The sequence below is a fragment of the Pezoporus flaviventris genome, unplaced genomic scaffold (assembly GCF_033815535.1).
Source record: "Pezoporus flaviventris isolate CSIRO_AGI_PZ_B2104156 unplaced genomic scaffold, CSIRO_AGI_Pfla_v1 ptg000023l, whole genome shotgun sequence".
NCBI lineage: Eukaryota > Metazoa > Chordata > Aves > Psittaciformes > Psittacidae > Pezoporus > Pezoporus flaviventris.
The window spans coordinates 13,494,116-13,510,000 of NW_026892571.1; the positions used below are offsets into that span (position 1 = coordinate 13,494,116).

At 45.1% G+C, this 15,885-nt stretch overlaps 1 protein-coding gene across 3 annotated transcripts in view; it reads right to left on the reverse strand.

Moving 5' to 3' along the window:
- Window positions 1–6,751: 6,751 nt before the first annotated feature.
- The window catches only part of GRIA1 (glutamate ionotropic receptor AMPA type subunit 1), a 124,772-nt gene continuing 115,638 nt past the window's right edge, over window positions 6,752–15,885 (reverse strand). For 2 of the 3 annotated variants that reach the window (XM_061456848.1, XM_061456849.1), the window contains exons 15-16: window positions 11,958–12,092; window positions 6,752–9,651 (exon numbers count right to left, since the gene is read on the reverse strand). In XM_061456848.1, coding sequence (XP_061312832.1) covers window positions 9,463–9,651; window positions 11,958–12,092 — 324 coding nt within the window. In that variant the 3' untranslated portion in view covers window positions 6,752–9,462. Of the gene's footprint in view, window positions 9,652–11,957; window positions 12,093–15,885 lie in introns of those variants that run through there. The other variant, XR_009743995.1, reaches the window with a different exon arrangement.

The following is a 15,885-nucleotide window of genomic DNA, read 5'->3' on the forward strand; positions in this document are numbered from 1 at the left end:
GGATGAGCTTAGCAGGGTGACCTGCTGACTCTACAGTAGGGTAGCCCTCTGGGAGACAGGGCAGTGTCCTGTCCCTCTGCCTGGGCTTCTTGTGTACCACTGATCCCATGGGAATCTTTCTGTGCCTCCCTTTTTTCAGAAAGGAACTTCGCAGCCCCTTCTGTGCTGTAAAAGAGGATCCAGGAATTGCTGGGACAGTGCTCAGGCTCTCTTACTGCTTTTTTGGATGATCAGCAAATGTACTAAAAAGGTGCCATATGGTCTGTGAGGGGAGGCTAGAATTCTCTTACAGCAGAGTGAAACACTTCAAAAGAAGCCTAAGAGCTGATCACAGTGTGGTCATGTCACTGTGTCAAGATCCTATGAAGATGTATTGCAGTGTAGAGAGGGATATTTGACATCTTGCTGAATCCTGCCAGGTGGCTGGTGGCATCTCAGCGTTGTTAAAGCTTAAGGTTTGCTTATAAGTCTCTGGGAATATGTGGCTTGTGGAGGCCAGGGCTGCAGCTATAACCCATCTCCCATCAGGGATGGCAGAGGTTGGCAAACTGGCCACAAAGGGGTTAACTTAGATTTCCCTTTGATTGCTCGATGAGTGTTATAGTTTAGTTGTTTTTCTCTGGGAAGAATAATTAACAGCACTGTGGGTTGCTCTTTCATCTTGCCATATGGATTACCACACTAAAGAGAATTGATAGTGAGGATATAAAGGTCCTCACATTTCTAGCTCCAGAGAGCTTCTCTTTGTGCTCGTCTTTGATTTTTTGAGGGGTTACTGCTTTATTTTTAAATGGCACACAGATGCACACCTGTGCAAACACCAATGCACATGATGCTCACTTTGAACATATCAATCGCTGCCCTTTTAGAGAGATCAGTGCTTTCTCTGAGAGGCTTTATGAGATTAGATTGTTTCCAAATATCTGCCCAAATCTGCCCCAAGTAAAGAGGACAACAGCAGCCAAGAGTACATACAGTTCATGAGAAATCAACTGCTTCCTTAGAGGAAGGAAGTTTTCCCAAGTTTTTGCTGTGTCTCTTCCTACTTCTCAGCTGAAGCAGCATTACAGCTGTTGGTGGCTCTTGGCAAATGGACACACTTCAGCACACAAATGGGAAAGAAAATCACAACAGCTTTTAGTTGGTCTTTCCCCATGTTTATTACATTGAAATTAGAAATGGTGATGAGCACGGTCAGTTAAAAACCCTCAAAAACAGAGAACATGGGAACCATCTTTGTAGCAAGTAAACAGCCATGAGGTCCTCCATCCCCTGTGTGAGACCTTGTGGGTAGGATGGCTCTGGTGCTCCACAGCACTGACAAAAGGGGGGCAAAAGGGGCCTCTAAGGCTGCTGACCCCAATCCCATCCTCTCCTGGATCCCATGGCACAGTCTAAACTGCCTGTGTCACCTTTGCCTGCATGAGCTGGGCAGAGATGGGATGGAGGTGGAAAGGATGCAAATGAAATATGGATAACATGGGCTGACTTGTGGGGATTTTTTCCCTCTCTCTCTAAAAAAGGTGAAATCCAAACCAAACCAAAAAGCCCTCCCCAAACCTAAATTAGCAAATGCTTTATTCAGAAAACTTCCTGGAAATTTTGATTATTGTCTAACCACTAATTATGGCCCGTTTGGAGCTGGCTCTTGGCTATGAAAGGTACTTTCAGAAAGGTTTTAATCCTGCCTGCCTGCCCTGCCTGTGGGGTTGTACCTCCATGCTGTGGCTTCCTAATCACAGCCCTCACCCAGCTCTGTGGAGGAGAGGCAGCAAGAGACCATTATATTTTAATAGCAACAATATTCAGCACTTAAGCAGGTGTTAGAGGGCTCAGTTGAGCTGTTAAGCATGTCTCCTGCCCATGATGAGTGCCAGTGAGCGCGGGGCTCTCGGCTTCCCTCCTGAACCACAATTACTCCTATGCTTGCTCACACTGCTGGGCCTGTCTTGCATGGTGGCCACGGAAGGAGCTGGAACACTTTTGCTTTCATTATTTTGGCTTATTTTTATACTTTCACCTTTCTGTTTTGTTTTGTTTGGAAAGTTGTCCCAACCCACTCTGCAGCTACCAGTGCCTGGAACCTGTGAAAGGGCATCACACTGCCCATTTCCATCCCCGAGCACTGCTGCACTGGTCTAACTGGGTTGTGAGAGCAACCACCCACCTGGGACTGGGTGCACTCCTGCATCTGCAGACCACTCTGGCAGTGCCAGGTCCTTGAAATGCAGATGTGGGTCCGTGATGGCTTAAACCACTGCAGCACCTCCACAGGGCTCTGCTGCCAGGGCTGAGGATCTTCTTGCTCTGTTTTCTTTGTGTGCTTTTGTTAAACTGGATGTGCAATGATGTGGGTGAGGGCTCAGCAGCATGCACAGGGATGATGGGCAGGGAGCAAGGAAGAGGGCAGTAGCTCCCAGAAAAGTGTCATTCCTCCAAATCCTATGGATCACTTTGTAGTGACACATAGACAAGGAGCATTTTCTTTAACAAATATGAATCTAATGGATTAGGTCTGATCTAATTATGCATTCTGCATTAAGCTGATGCTCCCACTGTCTGTGGCTGCTAGCATAATTAAACCTAATGTACTTTTAATGATGTCTTCTTAAATCATGCATTCATATATGCTTAGAATCAAACAGGATGAGCTCTCACGATTCCAGGACAGCTCTTTTGGCAGCTCCTGATGGGACACGTGTCGAAATATGAATAATCCAGATTTCAAGGTTAACAACATTGGTTTTGAAGTGAGGACAGCTTGTCCCACAGTTTGAGCTAATCTGGGGGCAGCAAAAAGGCTCCCCTTTCAAGTTCAGCCTCTTCCCATCTTGCACATGTGTTCCTGGGAGCAGAGGAATTTAAGTTTTACTTGGTGAAGATGTTGTCAGCTTCTTTATGGGCACCTTTCAGGGTGCTGCGTTCTCTGTCCTGCCATGCTCAGTCCCTCACTCCCCTTTTCCTGCTGCTTTTCTGAAAATTGGGAGCAGTTTGTTCTAGGATCTGGCAATCAGAAGGGAAACTTCACTTTTGTCTCTGCTGCTATTTGGTCAAGGGAAATCAGGCTTCCACCCTCTATCAGCTTTGTCCATAACCTCCATGATGCAGGTGCTCCCTTTGCACTGTGCACCACCTTGTGCAATGAGGCCTGATGCAGCTTTGACATTGCTGCCTTAGCTCCAGCATCCTACACAGAACAGGTAACAATACTGCAACAAAATGTGTTTTTCCCCCCTCCTTTTTCTGCTTTTATGTATTTCAATCTTTTTACCAGCCAGGGCCTGGCAGACAGGTTGTCTTTGGAGGTCCCGAAAGCTAGTTGTGAATTGCCTGAAATCCTTCCAATATGAAAACACTGATTTATTACAGTGTAATACTGATGTGAACAACACCATGTACCTTTCATCTAAAAAGTCAGGACTTATAGAACACGACGTGACATTAATTTTGAAGCCAGCTTGAACAGAGGGGGAATTACTGCCAAAGGGATCCGCAGAACACGTTAAACCAACCCTGTAGAGTAATGAACATACTTGTGACTGTTACATTATACCATATTGAGCCTTAGAAACAAAAAGGTGCCTTGACAGCTAATAGGGGCCATGAGAAGCATCTCTTAATGTATGCAGGTGTTTTATGCTACGTAATTAGTGCATGAGAAAGGGATGTGCAGGCATTGGTTAATGGCACTTGTCCGTATCCCTCTGGGGGTGAGGGTTACTGTCTTTCACTGCTCTAGAGGCAGCTCTCCCCTTGTACACGTTTGGTGGGCAAGTTCACTTGGGTACCAGCTCGGTAGAGATGCTGCCTTTGCCTCTCTCCATCCCTGAGCCAGATGTACCTCCTGGCAGCCAGCCAGTGATGTCTCCTCAGGTAAGTGCACACCAGCAAAACACAGTTTAGTCTGAGAGCTCTGGGAACTGCCAGATAACTTAGTGCTTTTCAAGATTGTGGCTCCATATACCACTCCATTTGCAAAAAGTCTCCTTGCTGTTGAGTGCAGTGTGATGGGTTATGGGATTACTTTTTGCCCAGTAAATACCTGGAGTCACATCTCTGCCCTATCCCAAAGGAACGTGCTTTCTAAAGCTGTATGGTGATATAGACTTATCTGCAGTAAGATGATCTCCATGTACATACTAAGAGCCTATTTCAGGTCCTGGATAGGAGTAGCTAGCAGTGCTGAGGGTGGGATTGGTGTACAGGTTAAAGGAGAGATGGTGATGGACAGAAGGGAAATGGGAGGTGATGCTACAGGTCAGGGCTGAGTGGAGTCCCAGAGTAGGAATGACTGGGATTTTGATGGAGAGATCAGTCTCAAGCTACCCCTGCATGCCTAGGAGAACCTTTTCCAGGTCCTTTCACACTAAATTAATCCCTCTTATACATCCAAATAATCTGGAAAATAACAGAGCATCTCTGTGTAAGAAGGAAGCTGGGAGGGGTGTCATCTTCATAATGAAGCTGGAGTAATGTGGAGCCCAAGCAGTTTTGTCTGGCACTGTCTTGCATCTTTTGAGCTGGGATTTGCATGTGGATTTTATGCCAAAAACCTTGACCTCCTGTGGGCTGGTGGGCAGCTCTGCATAGCACGATGACATCCCTGTGTTTCTGTCAATTACTTAATTGTGTGGGTACCAGAGATGTAAGCATGGGGGCTTCATCAGCAGTGTGCTGCCAAGACACAAAACCAGCACTGGTGGATTGATTTGTGCCTACAAGTAACATGAAAGCAACTGGGAAATCTCCACTTGAAAGATGGCGGCAGCTAAAAATACCATCAGAGAAGAGGCCACAGAGGTCTCCAAAAGGTGTTTGGGGTTAGTCTGGTATCTTTGCTGTTGGGAAGAACCTGAACCCAACTCTTCCACTCTCCAAAATAATGCTGGAGAGTGACCTACACTAGCTAAGCCCCAGTCTGTGCTGTTATTTCTCATTTCATAGCAGTGAAGAGTACCAGCAGTGTCCTAAGGGTACCACACATCACTGTTACGGGTCATCTAAGCTCTGACGTGTGCCTCTGTAGTGGACCAGTATGTTAGAAACATGCACAGAAAGGTTCCCCTGGGGACCCACAGAGCGATGTGTGAGATGAGTGGTTGACCATGTCTTTGAAAACTGAGCATGAGCCTGTGTTAACAGTGAAAACTTCCCCATGTATCCCCAGACTTTTGCTGGAGATATGTGGCTGAGTTGCTGGATCTGAACAAGTCAGTGGCACCCACTGTTACAGCAAACACTGATGAGCCCATGCTATATCCTTTCACTGTGCTTAGATGAGTAGGTTCTCCTTGCATCTGATGGCAGATAGGCAAAAGTCCAGCCAAATCTTTTTGGAGAATCCCAGCTTCATGTTCTGATAGAAGGGTTATCATCCCGTAGCAAAGGGATGGACTGGGTGATGCATCTGTTCCTCATCTGCTTCAACAACTGCTGAAGATAGTTTGGGATTTTCACTGGAAACTTTCTTACAAGGAATATTTGCTTTTCCCTCTAGGAGGGAATTTTGTCCTGTTTACGCCAAGATATAAAGGAACATTTCTTGTGTGTTTCTGCAACCTCACTGGGAACCAAGAGTGAACCACTGGGCAGGAAGTGCGTTTTGCACTCGCAGCACAGTATTGGATGCATAAGCATTTGTGGAAGACCCAAATGGACTGATCCGGTGTAACCTGCCCATGGGAAACCTCTTCTTCAGGCCCCCTTGACTAGGAGTCTCTTTTGCTTTTAATTCTGAAGGTTCATAGCCTCAAACCGCATCAATTCTGCCCCTTGATGGGTCTATCTTTAAAACTCACCAGTGTGTTAAAACCCCCTTGTGAAGGTTTGCCACGTTGAACCTACAGCCTGTGAGGTGACCTGGGATGCCTGGTCAGAGGTGCTTTTGTGTCTCAGCTTCCCCAGCTGATAAATGGTACTGCTGATATGGGGAAGATCCAGAACTGTGACATCAAGAGCTATGTAAGAATGTTAATGATTATAGTTAACCTCAGCAGCTGTCAGCATGTCCAAAGCCGTTTAAATCCTGCTTTCTTTTCCCCTTCATCAGACTTTTGGACAAAAGAGTTTAGCAGGTTGAGTGAGAACTGAGTGAGAAGCATCTTAAATGTCCAAGCCTCTGAAACAGCATGGGAACTCCTAGGAAAGCTGATCCTGGTGACGATTTTTGGACCAGTGCTGGTTCTGAATTATCTCTGAGCTGATCCTTTCTTCTCCCTCTGTAAAAACAGGCTAAAATCCCCTAATAGCCCTCCTCAAAAAATAACCCCACAGAACTCCAAACAAAGCAAAATTACTGACTTTGAACCCAGTGAATGTTTAGTTTCCTGACTCTTGGGTAAATATTAGATAGATACCCAATTTCAACCTGAAGCAGTTTATTTGGCTGCTGCTCACAAGTCAGACACAGCAATAATCAAGGAAATTTTGTTTGATTCAGGTTGGGTAATATTGCCTGAGGGGTAACATCATTTTCATTTCCACACATCCAGCACTGGCACAAAACGGCATGGACAGGTATGATGAATGGATGATGGATCCTTGGTATTAAAATTCCAGCTGATAATTTCATTTTTTGTCTAAATAATAATTACCAATAAAAATGTTGCTTGAGAAAAAGAGAATGTGAAAAGAAAAGTGCTGTTGTGTTTGACAAAGCAAAATCCTCTGCAGTACTGCAGAAAAAGAAAAGAAAGGAAAAAAAAACAAAAGAGAGTTAAAACGAATATAGCTGTTAAATAAAAGATCCAGGTACCAAAGAGCAAAATTTAATGAAAGCCAAAACTGTTAAATATGGATTCCTGTTGAGAAAAAATGTCAATGTCTTCAAGAATTTTACCATTACTCTATTTTTAAGAAAAGTGTAGTAAAAATACATATTACAAGTTAACATTTTCCACACATTTGTCCTATTCATCTTTGTTTGTTTTTTAACCCCTCCATTGACCAAAAGCCTTTGACAACTGCATCTCACATCTTCATGTCACAGGCAGTCAGTCCTAGCACAGATGTGCTGCTTCTCACAAGTCCATCTTAACTCCCCACGACCTGCTGCTATGTGGTCCTGTCTTTGAAGGAGAACAGGGCACCCATGGGTCTTGGAGCTGGATCCCACTACAGTGCCCAGTGGTGCATTGCTTTTACAATGTCCGGGATGTGGCAAGAGCTGGGTGAGGAGTTGCATCTGAGAGCTCTGGGCATGGAAACAGGCTAGCTTGTGGGATGCCTCCACTATGCTAGCACTTATGCAGAACTGAAGTTAAAATGAAGAGAAGTGGATTAAAAACAATGCTAACCACTACAACGTGACCTGAAGAGGTGTTTGGAGTGGCTGAAAACAGAGTTCATGTTCGGTGATGAGAGATTATGTTCACAATGATTTCCAATTGTGGAGAGAGGAAAAGATTGGCACAAGACATACTGTGCCCAAGCTTAGGACCTTGACTCTGACTTGCTGGTCTCCAAAGTGTTGTGTGACAACTGGGTAAGTAGAACAGATGCTTCAGATCAGGCTGGTGTTAAAGGTGGTAAACGTATTGCTCTGTGCATTCATACACTAGTGGAAACGTATACAAGCAGCTTCCAGCGGTACTTATGGACAGCTGTATATACAGATCCTCCTCATAGACCCGTGCCAGTCATTTGCCTGCATGACTTTCTCTTCATTTGCCTCTTTTCTTTTCCTGCTCCTCTCTTGCTATGTTGAAGAAAAAAGAAGAAAACAAGAAAAAAGAAAAAAAGAAGAGAAAAAGTGTCTCAGAACACTCCGATAGCAGCTCAGTCCCCACGCAGATATTTGCTGAGTCCTGTGAGAAGCTTTGAACCTTATTTGCCATCAGTGAGATGGGGGAAGGCTAAGTGGGTTCACTGTGGTCCCTGCCCCACAGATCTCTCTCTCCGGATGCTCCCTTGGGAATCCCTCTACCTGGGGAGGAGTCTCAGGTCTATGAGTGGGGAGCATTTATCTGTCCATGCGCAGAATGAACCTTTTGTGTGGTTCTGGAAAGCCATCCTTGCCCCTTTCATCTCCACGCCTGTGGCTGGACTATTGGTTTCCTCAATAACAAGTTTGGGGTCAGTAAACTGCTCTCCTGACTTGTGTATGCTTCCCTCTCTCTAAAGATACATGAGTGGGAATCTGCTACTTTTGGCTTTGTACCCAGGCAGGCCACAACTTGATGGGAAGGCTGAGTTTGACCAGCTCTGATGCTATTGAATGTCATGGATGCTTGAATGAAGCTCTTGTAGGGTCTCCTCCTCGGTTTGCTTCAGCCATTCCTTCCAGGAGTTGACTGTCTACATAATGTCCCTCTTCATTAGAAAGATGGCCAAAAAGGGATTTCAGAGCAAAAAGGCAGGGATATTCCCATTGCAGCCCCATGACTTCTAGCATGTTTTACTGGTTAATAGGCAGCCATCTAGAACTGCTTGTCTTGAGATGGTCTATTCCCGGCTCAAGGTGGTTCCCTTATGTGACCACCAAAAAGGGAGCACACACAGAAGCTAAGCAATGAAGAAATGGTTCACAATTGCTTATTAGCCCCCAATAACCTAGGCAGGAGAGTCACATGTGAGGGGAATGTGGCATTTACTTTCTCTGTTCCATAAACAGCAGCCGACCATGATCTTAGACCAACTATCTGCTCTATTCTGCTATGCATGATGCTCTCCAATCCAGGCACACAATTCTTCTCTTGAACCGCCATGTATCATCTCTGGAAGAATGACCATGACCACTTTGTCTTTAGGTTACTTGGGGTTTCCAAACTCACTCATGACTTTGCCCCTGCAAAACAGCCTCGTGTTTTTGCTTAGGTTTTTTCTCACATAAAGTCCTTCCTGCTGCAGGGAGAGCCGTTCACAGCTTTGTCTGCCTCATTGCAGTAACTCCACAGCCCAGGTTCACAACAGAACAACAGAAGGCAGAATCACGATGGACAAAAGGCGTCAATGCTGATGCCCTGTAGGGAGTTCAACTTGCCATTTATAGGGTTCTCTTTTTTGCTGTTAGTAGCTCAGACGTTATGGTTTGCATCCCAAACTAAACCAGATTGAAGGACTGAGCAGGGAAAAGGGAAAGGGCTGATGTTACCCTGACACCACAGGAATTAGTAAGAAAAAATATATATATTGCACACACTAAGACTTATTAACAACCAAGTTAAAACAAAATGGCATAGTCCTCATTAGTGTTCCAGTGGTTCTTTGATCAGGGACGGTTCACGAGTCTGTTAAATCCCATTACACTCTCCTTATTGCAGTACAGACCTATTTCTGTTCTCCTGCCAGTGGATCTGTTAACAAATAAAAAGGGAAATAGAACTGATTTCCTTGAGAAGATCCATCCAATTGTCCCTTCTGTCATCGTCGTTTGTCTTGTTGGTGTTGGGTTTGTTTTTGGCTCTGGAGGGGGTGGAGTTGGGCTGCCCCTGCTCTCACCCAGGCAATGGGTCAAAAGGCCAATTATAATCCCGTAGCTCCCAGGGACATTCCAGTGCTGTGGCTCATGCATGGGATTGTCTGCATGGATTTGGGGAAATCGTGGCTGACCACTCGTCCATTTTCTCCACTGCCTCCTGCTGCAGCTGGCCTGGGAAGGGTTGATGTCCGTATGGCTTCGTTGATCGATTGCTGTGGGATCAAACAAAAACCCTTTTTAGGAAGGACGGGGGGGTCTCCCCCTGTCCTTAGCAATGGTGGAGAAGTTGCAATATAAACCAGTGTTGTTTTCTCACACTGTTCTCTCCCTCCTTGTCTCCATTCAGACTCTCACTACCTGCACACCTCTACTGTACCTGCTCTGTTAATTCGTAACTCTGCTACATTCACAATTAAATGCTTCAGCTATATTTTGGGGCCTAGAGCACGGTGCCATATGCAAAAACTATTCAAACTCTACAACATAAGGACATCTATCCTGGATCTGAGCAGAGGCATTACACACACTTCCCCCATAGGTATGCTATTACTACTCCAGTACTGTTACGTGTGGTGGACTCAGACTCACTGCAAGCATATGTTTAACTTTGCTCATGTGAGAAGTTGAGCATGTGCCTATGCTTTTTGTCTGCAGTGATGACTGAGGTAACCAGGAAATGCAAACCTAATTCAGGAAACCAAATCTCATCTTCCTGTTGCAGGTACTGTCCAAAATGTTTGCTTTCAGAGATCTAAGGAGACCACCTGTTTAGAATAATTAAACTAAAAGATGAAGTCAATGTGGTTTTTTTGCATTCAAGTTATCTCTAAGGACAACATAATCTTTTCTGGACTGGGATATGCACGTGAAGGATTATCCAGAAGATTTGGAAAGAGCCAGCTTAGTGCCTAGCCAGTGATGGAGCAGCCTCCAGTGCTGCTGGGCTCTGCAGCTCAGCCCAGGGTCTGTAGGGCCTTGCTGAGAGGTTGTGTTTAGAGGGTTTGGCCCATCTTCCTGGGCACTTGCCTGGCTCTGCTGAATGTCTTTGTGGGACCGTCACTGATGGCAGGAGCCAGCCAGAGGGTCAAGCTTGGACCTGATATTAATACTGGGAGCAAAGATTCCTTCCCATGTTGGCTGGTTTTAACATGGCAAGAGCACTGCAAGCTGACACTGACACGAATTAGTTGGTCATTTCAAGTAATAGGGGGAAGCCTACAGCAGGGCAGAATCTCCGTAAGACAAACTGCGGAGGTATTGCATTCTGACACTCTTTCACAGTGTATTTATGACATACCTAGCTTTTCAGTGTAGACAGCAATTATAATTTAATTCTTGTATATTCGGGACATTAATTGCTCACATTATCTTATCCCTGTGCTCAATGTACCTCTCATTGCCTGTAGAATTTCCTGAACCTCAATGGGAAAAGAGCTGTTGCACATTTTCAGTGAATTAGAAATGTTATTATTGCTGACAAAACATTAAGCATGTTGTGAAATGGTGACATAAAACCAGAGAAATGACTGCTTATTTTCTATTTGATTCTGGGTAAGTATCAGTGCTCAGAGAAGTGAAAATCTCTCTAAATTTTATGAAACTCACTGCATACTCAATAGACTTGAACTGAATTCCATGCTTAAGGGAGAGGTCAAGATGAGGAAGAAAAGGGATGTGTTACAGCGCAGATCCCACTGCACCCTTGTACACAATGGTATCTGTATAAGGGATCACCTCTGCTAGTCATCTGAGTCAACATGTACTTGTTCCACTGATGCTTCATTAAATGTGTATCCCCAAAGCTTTCAAATCTAATCCACTCTTGACACTCTGAAATTTAGGCACACTAGAATTAAGAGCAGAAACAAATCTCCTGGGTCATAGGAAGTACAATTCTGCAAGACCATGACAGGGTGGAGAAAAAAACCCAGCACATTACAGGAGACATTAAAAGCCAATTTCTCTCTAAGAGGACCTGTAACTGTGATTTTGGAAACATTATCTGTTCCAGGGCAACAACGCTCTGAACATACATCACTGTCATCAACCCACAAACGGTGCCAGCAGGGTGCCAGCAAAGGGAACACCAGGATCTGATTTATTACTGAGCTCTCCCAGTTTTATCTTGTTTTTAACTGCCTGGGTTTGGGGATTTTTTCATCTTGCAGTAATGGCTGCATCACACCAGCCCCAGTGCTCTTCATCCACGCTGCACACACATTGCCAGAGTCTACTTTTGTTAATTTTAAGGAATGGCAATGTGCTCCTGTTACTATTTGTGCTAAGATTTTGCTCTGAATCTGGATTTTGAACTAGCATTATGCCACATGTCTGATCTTGCATCAGCTCCCCACTATGGCCCATTTGACCCTCTTTTAGCTTCCTCTGACGCTCATAACCCTTTCTAGCAAGTCGAGTGACATGGTCACTTCTTTATCCCTATGTTTTGGCTTTCCACCCATGGTCTGGGCTGCATCCATCTCTGAAGCCAGGGTAGGATCAGAGAGAAGGTGTGAAAGGCCGGGGAATGGGTTGCCACCTTCATCCGCTTTGATTCACTTCTGGACTTGTAACAAAACTCGATTAAGGCAACCAGCATGGCTAGTCCGAGCCCACCGATGAGGATATAGAAAACCCCTGCCACGTTGCTGAGACTCAGTGCGCTTGTCTTGTCCTAGAAGAGAAAGGAGAAGGGAGGGAGGGGTGGGAACAGGGGAAGGAGAACAACAAAATTAATACAAGATTGCTCCGGGAGGGATGCTGCACAGTAAAGTAATGTTGGCATTACATCATCTTCTGCATTAAATGAATAGGTGACATTTCTAAGAGCATTTTCAATTTTCAATTTCAGTGTCTAGTAAATCTAATGTTTCCCTCACACAAACAAATAAACATTTCTCCAGCACTGTGGCTCTTTGTAAAGGTTTGGGATCTCCGTTTTTCAATCAACTAACTGAAATGCTTATTTTACTCAAAATGCCTACTTTAAATTATTGATTAAAGGAGGAAGAAAGAAGTTCTCCACCTCTGTGACATTTGCTTGTCCCTGATGTCTTGCCTGAAATAACCTGTTCTCTTGGAAATGCTCATTCCTTCATTCCTACATTGTTTCCCCTGCAAATTCTGTTGCTGAGCAACACATTGAAATGGCTGGGATATTTTTTTCTTTCTTTTCCTTTTCCTCTTCAATACCGAGGTTGAGGTGACACCTGAGCTGTCCTCAGGAACTCATTTAATTTCTAGGTAATAAGGCTGTTATTTCATACGCAATCAAGACCTGCTGATGCATGTCTAAGCTAATTATTTGGTTGGCAATAAATAGGGCTATTAATGGACCGCAGCTCACAGTCAGCAGCTACATTCTGATTTTACAATTGCCTAATGAATTGTCACGGCTCTCTGGGGAAGAGGTGAGTCTCAGAAAGACTCATTTCACTACTACAGGAACCGAGTCCCCACATCCAACCCCAATGTCACTCAGTGCAGGTTTCAAAACCTTCTCCTTCATGCTGACCAGGTGGAGTTGGGGTGTTAGGATAATCTGGGCAGCAACAGAACTCAAAAGCTTGGCTTAGATCCATGTACGAGACTCCTGTTTCTAGGACATGCTTTCTCTATAATTCAACCAGACAGAGGCTCCTTGCTCCATGCTTGTTGCAGCTCTGCAATATTGAATTAATACCAGATTCCCCAGGGCAAGCCCAGCAGGTCAGTCCAAATCTATTGGTGTGACCAGGGTCTGACCAGCATTGACAGCTCCCTGGATGTGACAGGAAAATTGCATAAGGATCATTCAAGATGCAGCCACAGAGTTAAAGAATAATATTTATGCCTGTAGAAGTGTTTGCAGTTGGTAACAAAGCCTCTGCATGGTCCTTGGTGTTCCCTGCTACTGTGGACTCATGGACACATGGAACGCTGGGTGGCACAGCCTCTTCCTTGTCCTGGTAGGAGAGCTGATTCACTTGCTTAGCTTGGAAGGCTTCACAATAAGCAACTTACACTTTTCAGGAAGGGCAAGGATTCAGGAAGCAGAAAACCATGCTAAAGAAACGTGTTTTTTTTTCTTCTTCATCTGGCCTCAGTGCCTGTGAGATCTATTAAGCTTCTGCCTAGCTGGAGCTCTCGCCACGGGCTCCATTGCCACAGGGAGCAGCTTTCCATCATGAGCCCTCTGCTGAAAGATGCTGAGGTTTCATTAGGGGTCACCTCTGCAGAGTTTTGGTTGCTGGTGAAACCTCCACAAGTGATTTCATTTTCCATGCTTTCCTGATTGCCATCGCTGCCGGGAGATTTGCCGCTGTCACTGCGTGCATTTACACCACTGCGGGTGTGATGGTCACTGCTGACAGACAGGTTTGGTTTCTCCTTTAGATAAACCTTCATTCACCGCTCAGTTTATAATCTATAAGCTCACAATGCTTCCTGTGAGCTCTCTATAATGAGAAATTTCTGCAAATATCCTCTTTATTTCAGCACTTTCCGTATTTGAAGGATTATTTATCTGGTCTTTCATAATCTGCTTTCATGCATTTTTCCCCCAGGCTTGACTTACATTTGTTCAGTCATCTCTTCTCTGCAGGTTACTGGGTACACTTCTAAGCACTAGCTGAAATAGGTAGGGAGTTTTTTAGTGAAGATTGAGAAAAGAGGAGGAATTACTCTGACAAAACTGGGTTCCACCAAGAGGTACTTTGCCCTCTTCAAATCCCATCTGATGGGGCTGCACCAGCTTCAGGGAGGGACAAGGACACAAGAGGTGGGCTGACCTCCTTGACATCCTAATCTTTTAGCCTCGCTCCTTAATGAGAAGTGGCTGATTAACACATGCTCTGCACTCAGAGGTAAGGAGCAGGACAGGGAAGGAGGTGGAGCAGCTTATTTGTCTGTGTCTTGCTAATAATTTTCAGCACATTCTTTCATGTTGATTTGACAGAAGGGTGGAAATCTCCAAGATATCAGGAAACTCCAGGCTGTGTGAAAAAATAATGGCACTGTAGAAAAGAAAAACCTATTAATGCCTTCACTCAGAAAATGAATCAGTGCAATCCATAGTAGCCATCAGAGACTCCACATAGGTCTATGATTTGCAGCCACAGATCCTTAGGAAACCAGGTTTCATTGGCTCTGATGGGCAGGGGAATACATATATTTCAAGTTTTATTGGCCACGATACTCTTGTATTTCTACCTCCAGTTTGGGGATCATGGTCCAACAGGACACCTGGCTCTTAATTTCCACTTTCCTCCTGATACCAGCAGCAAATTGACCAGTAAGAGAAAGACAACCCAAAGCAATTTCCTGCACCATTGTGTCATAAAATTAATTACAGTGTTGTTGTATTTTCCTTGCATTTACTTTGCAGTGGCAGCATTATTATTAGTGTTACTATTATTACTGTTATTGCTACTATGACTGTTATTACTGGGACAATTTGGGTTAACTGGAAGTTGTCTTCTCCTGAAGGCAGAGGAAACCACAGAGGTGGGCCAACCTGATGGGAGGGAGAGAGCAGCCTGAGTTTCACCTCTGCCACCATAACAAAGTTCCTCCCAAGGAGCCAGAAACACAGGCAGCTTTGGTGGGTCACTGGGTAACACTGAACTACAGGGGCATGGCTGATGGCACAGGCTGCTATCGTGAGTGAGGCTGAGAAGTGAAATTGCTCCTGTGTTGCTGCTTAACTTCTTGGTTGTCTTCTCCTTTTTCTTTTCCTTTTTGTTTCCATCCCTCTCCCATCAGGACATGCAGAGATATTCTCTGGGCAGGAGTGGCATCTTATTGGTCCCATCGGCTGCAGCAGCAGCCCCATAAGTAGGAAATGCTGCATGCCCCATCTATGCTTTGCCTGCTGTTTCTGTGCATGCTCCTGCCTTAATAATGCCCATAATAACAAAAAGCCCCAGATTACGCTAACTGCTTGAGAGGACCCTCGCCTCCTCTCTGCTCAGGCTCTCTGACACCAAATGCTCTCCTGCAGAGCTGCCCATCACCGAACCAGCTTGTTAGTGGGAGTGTAAATGTCACCGCTCATCTCCCGCAGTGGCAGAGCGCTGACGCGGGGGGAAGATTGGCATGTGAAAAGAGAAAGAAGAACCTGTCTTTCCAAAGCCCGGCCTTGTTGCTGCAGCAACCGGGCACATTCCCGTCTGTTCCTCTCAAACGTGGCACCGTGTCCATCATCCTCTTTGCCATTATCCTCCTTGGCTGAAAGGTGTTAAGGCCAAATTTGCCGTTTTCCCCAGCTAGTCCTTTCTTTTACCCTGCATGACCAGAGCCTGTTGGCAGCACAGGGTGATGGCACCTTGAGTTGCTGCAGTCTCCATAGAAGATGAAGCGTCCTTAGAGCAGGTGGTAGCTGCAGAAGTTGTGCTGCCTTTGTACCATACACTGAGCTGATTTTATTGGGACAAGGCCTGAAGATCAACAGTGTAGGACAGTGCTGGCTATTGGCTAGAAGCACTGCT